Genomic DNA, 12615 nt, shown 5'->3' on the forward strand with positions numbered 1-12615 from the left:
CCATTTATAAATTTGTTCTGTGGAATGATGTTTGAAGCAATATGCAACCTGCAGCCCTTCTGAACATGATAAATTCCCACAGAAATGATCAGTCTTAATTTTTCAGTTATTCTAAAGACTCAATATGATTAATTAAAATAATGAATTGAAGTAGCTGGGACTTGGGGGAAGTGCTCTTCCCCCAAGTCCCAGCTACTTCAATTCATGATTTGGTTACGAATCTCTGCCAACAAGCTGAAAGAGTTCTTACATACCTGCCTCTCAAGTGCTTTGTCTTGAAATGATAGCTGTCATAGCCTTGGAAACCGAGCCTGTGTCAGGAGGTGCTTCTGGATAGGAAGGAAATGGCCTTTGCATTTGACGAGTGTTTCTTTCCACAGCGATAATTCGCAGGTGTTCCAGGCTAACGTTCTGCGAACCCGCAGGAACAGCACCACAGTTATGAATCGTCACAGTCTGGTAAGAAAACTATTAGACCAACCGCATTAGGTCCAAAGCAGAAGTGTGCAAACAGGATTAAAGAAGCAAATGAGGTTGTAGGCTGTGAAACTAATACCGTGTTTTCAGAAACAAGGCTCTAGACTGTGACATTAATACGCTGTAGCTATAGTGAAATGTTATATATAGATCATTTGGCCTCAGAGTACTTATATTTCGTTGTGATCATAACTTTGTTTATAAAATGCAAGCAGATGTTCTAAGATAGAGTAAGAAAGGTAATTAGCAGGGAAAACTAATTACATGGAGGTATTGTTGGTTCAGTAATCAATGTGTTAATTGTTTCTGATGTTTAAAAAAAAAAAAAGGCAGTCATGCTCTGATTGTAAATTGTCTTTTAGGTAGTAATACACACATACAGAATACACTGATGTTATCAACAACTGGTGTAACAAGATAAAACTGGCTGATAGAACATGACTCTTGAGACTCCCAGAATGGATAATTCCTTATCTCTTAGAGACGCTCACTCGTGATTTCAACTTTTGTCAGACTTGTTATTACAGCTCCCCGAATCTGAAGTTTTAAAATATTAATCTAAACCCATGGTGCTTCAACCCAGAGAAAATATTACATATCTTGTGTTTTAGTATTGTACAAATTGTGGTAGAAGGGTGTGAATTTAACTGATTTAAGACACCTGCACAGGATCACTCAGACGGTGTGATTTGCTCACTCTTCAAAGGTTAGGGTGAAAGGAATTTTTGGTCCAACTTCCATGTATAACCAGAAATGTAACTTTTCTCCTAGGAAAGCCTTAAGAAACAGGTAGACACAGGAAAACATCCATCTGTGTTCAGTTGATTATTAATATTTTGGAAAAATTAAGCTATGTTGGGGTGGGAGGGGAGTAGTATCAGTTTTCTTTTAAGTATGGGAAACGAAGTCCCTGTAATGCCAACAGCAGTTACCCTGTTTTTCTTAGTTACCTTTTGAGGATGCTTTAGAAATAACTTGTTAGCCCCATGTTACTAGTTGAAGGATACTAGTCTCCTATTTTGTTGAATGATGCCCTTTAGCTAAAATCTCTTTTAAAATCAGGACAGATAACTACTTCAGCAAAGGTTTGCATCTGTAACAGAACCAGGATACTTACATCAGAGTCTGGAGAGATACGTGGAAAAGATTTTCTCCTGCTAGGATATAAAACCTGATAGAATGTATTGTGGTAAAGATTTCTTTACACAGTCTCTTCATATATATTTTTAGGGTTATGCTTGTGGTCAGACAAAAGGAGAAACAAACAAAGGTGAAAGTTTATTGTGTTTACTTCTGGAAGATCCTCAGTTATTGGGCAAAAAAGATGCTGATGTAGGGCACGTCGCCTGGAACTTGCTGGGAAGCAGGAGCTAGTTCACTGATGGGCTAGTTCTTCTGGCTGTCCCCAAGAGATGTTGCAGTCTTCTGGCTGAACCAGTGTTCCCCTCTTCATGGGATGATGTTCTTAACCCTTCACCTCACTTGAAGGTTATTAAAAAAGCATCCTGAAAGGTAACTTTCTTCTTCACCCCCAGCTGGCCAGGTGCTGACAAAATATAGTTGAAATTTCTACTTATACTAAAAAACAAGTGCTCCATTGACTGCTAGGTCAGTGCCTTGTATGGTCTGTCTTTTGGTTCTGTTGAAGATGGCAGGAAGGATGGAATTGGAAAGGAATTTAGATGTTATCTCATCCTTCTGTGGTCTTAAACCAGGATAATCCATAGAGAAATGATTCTGAAAAAATAATTAAACTTGCAGTACCGAGGACCCTAAGCAACCTCATCTGGTATTTTTCCTATAGCAAAGTCCTAAGTGTAGTTTTTATGACATTTGAGATATTCTAAGGAGTTATACAACATGTACTTTGATAAATTAAATTTTACAATAAATAGGTGTTAAAATGTATGTCAAAAACCACTTCTTTGTATTTAGGAAAGCTAATCCAAGTTTTATTGCAGTGTAAGCTCTAACAGAGTTAAAAGATTCAGTAAGTGACTGAAACTTTGTTAATTTAGTATTATAAGTACAGCTAAAACTTTGTTTTGTTAAACTTTGTGGAAAAAAATTGATTAGTATTTGTTTAATCTGCTCTGTGTTCACTGTCATGAGAACCATGGGAGTTGCTAAAATGCTCTGATAGCTGAAGGTCATAGTCTATCTAGCTCCATCTTCAGGGCTGTCGTGATTGTCCCAGTTGCTCAGCTGAACTCTAAAATTTTTCATTTTTGAGTAGCTTCTCCAAGTCTCAGACTCCAGCTCTTTTATAACAATCACTACCGGGGCAGCTGTGCCATTTTAGCTGGGTCTTAATCTGCAGTTTGCTGACACTACATGTCATTACCAAGGAGGGGTCAACTAGGCTCAGTATCTGCTGTTTATTTCCTTCCAGGAGAGATCAGTGGCATCTAGTGAGTAAATGTTTTGATGGTTTTTGTTCTGTTTGTGTGGTTGGGGTTTTTGTTTTGTTGGGGTTTTTTTTAATCAAAGCATTTTAGTCTGTGGTTAGGTGTTTAGGTACCATTCCAGCAAAAGCTTACTTCTTTTTTTAAAAAGCTAGATGAGTTTTGTGTTAGTGTTCACTGTGTGTCCCCACAAATGCTTGTGTTGGCAGAAGACAGAGGGCACTGCAGGGATGGCAGTGGAAGGGCAGAGGCCCAGGGGCAGGTGGCTGCTTACTTTGGCTGTGCTGCCTGCCAGACTGGCACTTCTGAAACTTTACCTTCAGTGGAACAGCTTATCTAACACACCCGAGAAGGGAGGGAGGGAGGGGCAGGTGTTTCTCTCCCATATAATGTTTTTTTTACTGAGCTTTGTGCTTTCTTAAAACATTGGGGATTTGAGTGGCATAATTTTAACAAATGTGTTTAATCTGCTTTAGCAAGTGTCCTTTCAAAGTGACCAAGGTTTGTTTTCTCAAGAATTAAATCAAAGGACTGCAAACAGGGGACAAGTGAGTTTTAAGCATTGACAAAACAAGGATCATGACTTGTTAGAGACAGGATGTGGGATCCTCAGAGTTAGTAGGTTTAGTTAGTGCATTAGATCCTACAGAGGAACACTTAACTGTTGTCTTATAATTTTTATTTTACACTGACCCAGTGGTTTCATATATATTCTGTCAATGTCAAACCTTAAAGTATGTGGATCACAGTCATAAAATTAGAATATAATGAGTGGAACAAATGCATTTCTACTGTGGAGTGACAGAGTGAATAGTTAGCAATGTGCTATTGTCTAGATCCTTTTCTCTGTGTGAGAATCAAGGTCAACTCAAGATCCACATTGGCTGGTACAGCTTGGAGGGATTTTTGGGAACCGATAATTCATAATACTGAATACTGACCTAAACTGGACTTAAGAAGTAGCAAATCAAAACATTATAGCTCTTAGACTTTAGGAGTGTGTATTTTGATGACTGAATTCTGGCACAGATATGACACATTCTCTGTGTGAGTCTGATATATTTTGCGAGAAGAAGAGCACGATGTCTTGATGTTTGGTTTTTTTAGAGGGAGGATTGTGGATATATGAAGCATTAATAACCTCTGATAACACAACCTTTTGTGTAAGACAGCAAAATCTCTGTTCTCTGTGGCACTGATTAGAAGATGGTGCAGTAAATCATAGAATCCCAGACTGGTTTGGGTTGGAAGGGACCTTAAAGCTCATCCAGTTCCAACCCCCCTGCCATCAGCAGGGACACCTTCCACTAGACCAGGTTGCTCAAAGCCTCACCCAGCCTGGCCTTGAACACTTCCAGGGAGGGGGCAATGGTTAACAATGTTTGGTAGTTCTCCAACTTTAGCATAATGAAGAGCTGTAGTAACGTTTTGTGAAGCAGATGAAGCCTCATACTGCATAAAGTATATAAACACTTAGTAATAATACGAACCTTACTTGCTGAACATACATCCATTTCAAAGACACCATGTTTTTTGGAGGAGTGGTCAACTTACAAAGAAGTTAAATCTCTGCTCAAAGCTTTAGCTTTGAATTTTTGGTCCCTGATAGGGTGATAACAAAGTCACCTGAGGGTCTGACACTTGAGAGGTGGGAAATATACGAAAGGAAATTATATTTTGAGAAAATAATCACTTCTAATTACTTGGTTTTGAGTATGCAGCTTTAGATCATACTATTCCAGTGAGATCTTGATGCAAAACTGACAGGATTGTCTGAAGACCATTTTTAGTGACATCCTATCTGATTTCAGCAGAATTAGTGAAGCTTTTGAGAAACCATGAGGAAGGTATTTAACTCTTTGTTAGCCTTCTAGTAGCTGACTTTTCCACCTGTCAAAGTACTCGTTAGGCAGACAACAATCCAGAAACCTTTTTGCACAATGTGTTGTTTTGGCTTTGTATTTTTAAAGGATCTTTTGGGGACCCTTCTGGGTCACTTAAATGAAGATGCTTGTGCAACCACATGTATTAAGGGTGGCAGTGTGCTACTGGAAAGCAGCTTCATCCTGTAGGGAAGGCTGCAAGTTCCAGTTGCCTGGAAATGAAGTGAAAGCCAGGCTGGTACCAATTAGCATCTGTAGGCATACAAAGCAGTATAATATGGAAATGCAGATTATAATGTTCTTGCAAGTAATTAATGTAGTTTATATATACTGAGAATGTTATAAATTGTTTGGGTTTTTTTAAACTACCATTGGGTTGGGTTTTTTTTTAGTTTGGGATAGCAGTATGGAGTGGTAACTAACATTTCTACACCTTTCCTTCCCTTCTCCTGTAGTTTCTAAGTGTGTCTCAGTTGTATGTGGCTTTGTTTTGCAGTTTGTGCCATCATCTCCTATCCGTATTCCTAGCAGCCGTCTTCATCAGATCAAACAAGTAAGCACAGATTCTAATTTTGAAAGAAAAATTAAAGTTTTTACAGGTTTTTTTTGTGGTCAGTGTGTAATGGCTGTAGATTTTAGTTTGGAACTGTGGTGTGGAGTCTGCTGCAGTCTTATCACTTCAAGGTGTTTTCAAAAGTAAAAGCTGTATCTTGTCTGCAGAGTTCTAAATTTCCTGCAGGAGAAGGAAGGCATCTTATACTGAGAAGAAGATTTGAGCAGAAAGAGAAATTTTAAAAGGGAAATTTTAGAAAGGAAACCTTTAATGTAAACCCTTAGGGTAAAGTTTCACCAAGTTTTTGGCAGTGGTGCCAGCATAAACATTCAGGGCCAATAACAAAGTGTTCCTTAACTTGTGTTGGCACAAGACTTTAGTGCAGCCAGAAAATGAACAGGATAAGGCAGCAGTCTGTCTGAAAAAGAGTTTGGACTCTTCCAGCTGGGCTGTTTTTCATCTGTATAATTTTCTTATCCAGATCATTGTACTTGTGCTGTCACAGCAGGAGCGGAGGGGGAAGGGCCCGAGAGCAAACACTTAGGAAGGGGCGGGAGAGTGTGGCAAATATCTGCACAGGCTTAAATAGCTCTGCTACCAGACAACAGACTGCAGTCTACAGAGTCGAGTTTTGAAATCAACAAGCTCACCCTTGTGGCTCCTCCATTTTATATGTTGACTTTTTGACAGTAGAATGTTTTTAAAGTTGACTTGAAGATGCTTTTTTTATTTTTATTTTTTTTAGCTTGCTAGTTTTCAGTGGATAGACTCGATTTTTACAGGGTGAAAAGTTAAGAAAACAATTTAATGCTTCAGATGTTTCAGACAGCATTATCTGGGTATGATGTCTGAACTGATGGAAGACACTTCTGCTTCCCACCTCAGATATTTAAGGTGCATGCATAGTAATCCTGAAGAAAATAACTGCTTGCTTTCATTAGGTAAATAATTTGCTGGCTTAAAGAGACTCTGAGGCACTCAGATCAGTTGTAGAGCTGCTTTTATCAACACATAAAAAGTTTAGGATTAACATATAAATGTGATTAGAGCAATTGTTAGGGAATTAACTCCTATGTTAGGGAATTAACTCCTATGGTTCTGCTATATTACATGAAGTCTGATAATTCAATTTTTTTTGGAAAATACTTTTGTATTCATACTTGTTCCATATTTAAAGTCAACAATGAGATTTCCTAATTTGTGTTTATGTGGTCATTAAATTCCCAAGTTGAAATTCCATGCCCTGTATAGTTACTGGCACAGGTGGGAACCTGTGTGATTAACTTTTGATCTCTTGCAAATCTTGGCAAATAATCACACAGTTGAACTATGTTAGAAAGACTCTTCCTACATATGATGATGGTTGTGAAGATGTTTAGTTGAACTTTTATGCTTGAACTGGACTGAATTAGGGAAATTCACTAATTCACTCAACAGAATGGACAGTATTTAGTTAGTTTTAAGGAAAGGTGCAACCTAAGAGGAGATCAAGTCAAGTTTGTACTTTAATTTGATGTTAATTTTTAGTGTAATTTTACACCTTTGATCCATTTTAATAATATTTTATGGATGTTTTAGAAAAAAACCTACTATATTGCAAATGAGGTGCTGAGAGAGTCTAGTTAGTTACATAGAGTAAGGTAAGGATCCAGTCATGCTTTCGAGGATTTTCTCTACTAGTTTTGAGTATCTGTATTTTCTTATATTTGTAGTAGGTTGCATAAAGATACTCTAGCACGTGCAAAATTTTGGTTCATATTATCATTGTTCAGTTTTGTAACTACATCTCAGACAATAATGAAAATAAAAAAGCTGCTTGAGAAACAACCAGCTCCCATAAGCACTTCATCTGTGATGGTGTGTCTTGTACATCTCTTTCCCATCCTTTCTCCCTCACTCCTTTTCATGTAGTTAAGCAGCAATAACCTTTAGCTCTAACTGAGCTGAACTGAATTTTCTGCATCCCAAAGTGAAAGGAAATGAGGTTTTCTGATTTACTGTAGCAAAGCTCTTTTTTTTTTTTTTTTGGTCTTAATTTTTCACTGCTAATCTTTTAGGAAGAAGGAATGAATTTGATGAACAGAGAAACAGTACATGAAAGGTAAGCAGTAAGGCAAACTAGAATAATTAAAGCAGTCTTCTGTAGGCCTGGGACAATACATTTCTTTTCTTCTTTATAGAGAAGTGCAAGTAGCAATGCAGATGAGCCACTCATGGGAGGAGAGCTTGAGCCTGGTAATGCATTCATGCTTTAATTTGTGTTTCTATCATCAGTATCAGGACACTAGAGACTCTCTCATGTCAACGTTTTCTTTTATAGTTTGACCTACAATTAAGGTGTTAGTGTATCACTGCTTTTGATCAGCAATTTTTCACACTAACAAGGCATAGAATTATCAGTTGTTTGAGGATACATGTGGGTTCCTTGGGCTGGTATGTCAAAAGAAAATTGCATGGATGTCTGCCCGTTCAAATTTTCTTCCATGTTCTGTTACTCATCAAGTAATGTTTAAGACTGTTACTGTTGTTGTTGTTAAGCATAACCTCATAAATGTTTACCTAAAAATTATGGATATGATGGAGGATAACTTTGGAATCTTACTCAGTTCCAGACCAAGCAGTCCTCTTCATGTTAAGGTACTTGCTTGTAAGATTAAATATATGTACTATTTACAGAGTGACAATGATTTTGAAAAATCATCATCACCAAAGCAAGTCGACTTTGTCCCAGTTTCTCCAGCTCCTTCACCTACCAGAGGAATAGGGAAGGTAAGCAAAATATGGTAATAATGGTTTTGTCTTGAGTAGTGCTAAATAAATTCAACCAAATTAGTAGCAAAAGGTTAAGCCACCTGCTGCTTTCTACCTCAGCTGCAAACAAGAAACTAGAGAGTAAACAAAAAAACCTCCCCTAAAACCCAAAACCAGAAACTACCAGCACATCTGGTGGATGGCACTCCTGTGGAGTGTTCAACTGTTAATCTGTGGTTAATAAACCTTATTCTTTGTCTGCCCTCCTCTTGGAATAAAAGGAAGGGGCATACATTCTTATTTTATGAACCATAGTCTGTTTAACTGGACTATGGTGAAGTAAATCCCTGTCACCTTGCATGTATTCTGCATGAACATTAAATCTGTCCAATTTTTTTCTTCTTTTTTCCTCTCAGTAAGAAAAAGCAGTATCCCAGTACACCCAGCCATACTGACTGGTTGCTTAAATTGATAGTGGGCTGCTTATTTACCTGTGATAAAGATCAGTTGTTACCACATGGGTGTGATGCAGTGTTTATATGTAAGTAACACAAACTGTTTTGCTCTCAGCAATGTTTCTCACCATCTTTGCAAAGTTTGGTGAGTAGCAGTGGGTTACCTCCAAGTCCCAGCCCAAGTCCAACAAGGCGGTTTTCAAGGTAAGTACCAGATCATATCAATAACAGAAAACTGTCATAGCTTGTTCACAGGAAGCTTTTGAAATAACAGAATTTGTTATATACATAGTCGATGTCTGATCGCAAACACGACTTCATTTATTCATGTAAACTCTGGTTTTTACAACGCTCTAAAATATTTAAGGTCCTCATGTCATAACATTGAGAAAGTGGGCTGCATTGTGGCATCTGTCTTCTCAGTGTAGGCTCTATATTGCTCCTAATCACATCTTAAGTAACTGAATTGAATCCCAAGGGGAAAAAACCTCAAGCAAACAGATTAAGGGTTTGTTGCTGATTCTGGTTTTAGTGGCCTTGGATGTTGTTTTGAGTGATGTGGGCGTACAATTAAATTCTGTTAGGCCCTAACAGTTCAGCAAAGTGCTGTCTGTCAACTCGGATCTAGTCAGTGCCTAGAATTGAACTTTTAGACTGCCCCAGCTGTGAAATAATGTGATTAAACTTTTTCTGTTAAGGTCTTTCTTCAGGGGGAAGAAAAAAAAGTACTTTAGATAAGCTGGTTTACTGCCTGTTTTCTTAGTTTCCTACTCAGTAGTTTATCTGAATATCTTTTGATTCTTTACATGTTTTCAGGCTTCCTTTATGAATGGTGATAATCAGTATAGCATATGCCTTCTTTTAGCAGGAGAAGCCAGAGTCCCATAAACTGCATTCGACCAAGTGTTCTTGGGTCAATAAAAAGAAAAGGTACAGTATTTGGTTTTGGTTAATATGCCAATGTGTAAATTTTATAATAATTCATATAGCTTTCCTCATAATTCTGTTCAATTGGATGATACTTAAAAGAGTAACTAGAAATAGACTGTATTACAGGTGACCAAATCAAACTATTTGTAGGGATAAAACAGTCAAATAGGTAAATTAACTTTTACTACTCCATAAAACTAATAGTTGTTCTGTTCTAATGCCTTTCCATTGCTCTAGTCATATAGATCTGATAAGAAACTAATGTGTCCTACTTAACAAAACAAGAAATGCAACTATAGGTATATTTCACAAATAGAAAATTTTGGAAGTCTTGGCTAACTGAAGTGCAGAGAAACTGTAGATTTAAAACCACCCTTCAAAACAAAAACTGATGCAGAGACCTGGTAGACACCTTACAGCTTTATTGGGAAATGTTTCTCTATCTTCCTACATTTTTCTTCAAGTTTAACTCCTGGTTATTTTATTGCATCTGTTTTTATATCTTCATGCTTCACCTTTCTAACAGAACACTGGCTGTGAGAGAGCTTTTAAAATACTTCTGAGTTCTGTCATACCCTATTTAAGCATATATCTGTCTTCTCTTCTAGTGTATTTGGAAATCAAAGTCAGTACATAAGTTTAGTGGTAATCTCGGACCTTGTTTTTATTGTTTGCAAGAGGAAAACAAGCTTTGCTTCTTCTCAGCTTCTCTGCTCTGGTGGAGCTAGTCACTGAATGGATAGCTGAATAAATTGAACTAAAAAGATTATTCTTTGCTACTGAAAAATAAATATCTGATATCTAAACCTCAGTTCATAACTCACTAAACTTTCCTGGAACTTGGACTAAAATGTTGCCAAGAAATACACAGTCTTTAAAATTTCAGCTTTGAGCTTCTGTGTTTTACATCTAAAATAACAATCTCTTGTAAAGCGTGTGAACCTCTATTCTGTTTGCTCTGGAGAAGTACATTGAAAATAGATTTTACTTTAAATGGGTAGTAATTTTTATCACTCCTTATCTCTTACCAAAGGTGTAACAGAGATAGAAGATCATCCAAAAAGATTATTCCAAGGATCCACCAACATGCTTACCTCTGAAGTTTCACATCAGGCGGACTTTGGGGGATGGTAAATGCTCTGCTATTTATTGTGTTGATTCCGTCAGAAGCACTGCAAGTCTTTTTTCACCTAGCAATGATCATGCTTGAAGTTGGGTATTTTTTATTATTAATACAGATATCCCATAATTTTGAAGCACTGAAATAATCACAATAAACAGGCAGTAACATTCACTACAGTTTTACAGCTTTTAAGACTGACTGTTAATGTGCTTCATGTATACAGGAGTTGAGCATGTTTAGGAAAAGATACCTCATGGCTGGCAATTTTTGGAGTCTAGTTTCAAGTTGTAATCAAATATAAATGCTAATGTTTGTGGGTGGATTGGGGTTTTTTTTCTTCTTTTTTTTGCTTGCTCTTAGTCATATAGGAAAATTAGTCTGTCTGACCCTCCCTGCTGGGAGGAGATAAAAAGTACTATGTAAAAAATCATAATGACTTGAAATAGCAAGGGATTTTCATTTGGTCTTTTAGTCAAGAGGTTAAATAATACATAGGGTGTGTCCACACAGCTATCAAGACAGGGTTGTTCACAGTACATTTTTGCCTCAGCCAGAGTACATAGCTGTGCATGAGCTCTGAGCCCATTGCAGTGGCAGAAATAAAACAGATGTTTTAAAGGTACTTTAAAAACATACCTTTTTGCACACCCTGTTCATAGTAGGCATGACAGTGCAGGTTCAGTTGCTGCACCTTGGTTTAGGAGATGGTAATTTTTAAGAACAATTTGATGCTATCACTGATGATAGATCACCTGTAGTTATAATGTTGTGTCCTGTGAAGTATGTCGTGAATGGTACAACTGAAGTATGTACGGTTCATAATTGGCTCTCCTGACAAGAGAGGCCTCTGGATATAGGCCAGCCCAGGACCTTGCTGGAGATGGGGTAAAGCTTGCAATGAATTGCTCAGCCCCATGCTTCTCATCTGTACACCATTTCTGGGTGAGCTGGAGGAGGAAATCAGCAGAATGTTACCTGTCTGTTTGGAAGGGACTGCAAGGTGTGTAGCTGCAGATTTATCTCAAATCACAGGGCTTACTCTTCCTTCAAAGATAGAAATTTGTTTTTAAAAATGGCTTTATAATGAGTGGAAGCTTGGATTTGAAACTTATCAGAAACAGTACCTCATTTCTCATATCTTGATGCTACTCTGTTTTCAGTCTGTCGTCTCATGCACTTGATGACAACAGAAGCAGTGCAGGCTCTTCCTGTGACTCACCAGCTGAAGTTGGCACCAACACAGACTCTCCAGTCTCACTTTCTGACTCCAGATCTCCTTTTTTACCAGTAGATCTTACGGCTAAGTTGCCCATTAATTGAGAAGAAGTCATCTGCTAATGGACACCAAGAAACAGGCTGGATATCAACAAGACTTTCTGTTGTGTGTAACTGATTCTGTTCCTCATAGGAACTTCCAGAAATGTCATTATTTCTAGAAAACTTCCAGAATAGTTCCTTGAGGAGGAATGCACGTTTCTAGTGATTTGTATGACATTTACTAAAATACAGTAAGCATTTGAATTGCAAACATTTGATGCTAACATCAGTAAGCAAGCTAGTGATTTACAAGGGATATCGTCTTGTTGGCATAAATGACAAATACTGTATGTACATTCTGCTTGTGGAAGACTTGGCTCTCCAACAGCCAACGGGCAGTGTCCTCACTAATATAACGTGGTGCTTATGTAGTAACAGATAACTTTCACATTTGTCCTCAGTCTGAAACCAAGGAAGCAGCTTAATAATTTGGTTTTTATTCCCCAAGTGTTAGGTATTTATATTTTTTGTTCTTCATATGAAAGGGAGCATTTTAGTGGGGGGAACTGATTCTTGTGTTCTGTTATCATTGGCTGTTAATCAATTCTGTGTTCTAATAGACATCAAAAGAACAAGTTGGTGAATTGCCAACTGAAATTTATATGTTGGATTTTATTCATGATCACGACTGTTGTTGTGACTAATTCCAAATTAGATGTGGAATGTTCTTCTGTATTTTTTTTTCTTCCCCATTTAGATGATGTATTGGAATGGTAGATGC

The 12615-nt window shown here is 37.6% G+C and overlaps 1 protein-coding gene across 1 annotated transcript; it reads left to right on the forward strand.

Annotated features, from left to right (window-relative positions):
• Positions 1-383: 383 nt before the first annotated feature.
• Positions 384-12123, forward strand: LOC104518527 (protein FAM122A). Its single transcript, XM_010163423.2, has 9 exons — positions 384-459; positions 5262-5318; positions 7376-7419; positions 7499-7553; positions 7995-8087; positions 8640-8728; positions 9390-9454; positions 10488-10584; positions 11738-12123. The coding sequence occupies exons 1-9, from the start codon at positions 442-444 to the stop codon at positions 11895-11897; spliced, it is 678 nt and encodes a 225-aa protein (XP_010161725.1). The 5' UTR covers positions 384-441; the 3' UTR covers positions 11898-12123.
• Positions 12124-12615: the final 492 nt, after the last annotated feature.

Source organism: Antrostomus carolinensis, unplaced genomic scaffold, assembly GCF_000700745.2.
Source record: "Antrostomus carolinensis isolate BGI_N321 unplaced genomic scaffold, ASM70074v2 scaffold4242, whole genome shotgun sequence".
Classification (NCBI taxonomy): domain Eukaryota; kingdom Metazoa; phylum Chordata; class Aves; order Caprimulgiformes; family Caprimulgidae; genus Antrostomus; species Antrostomus carolinensis.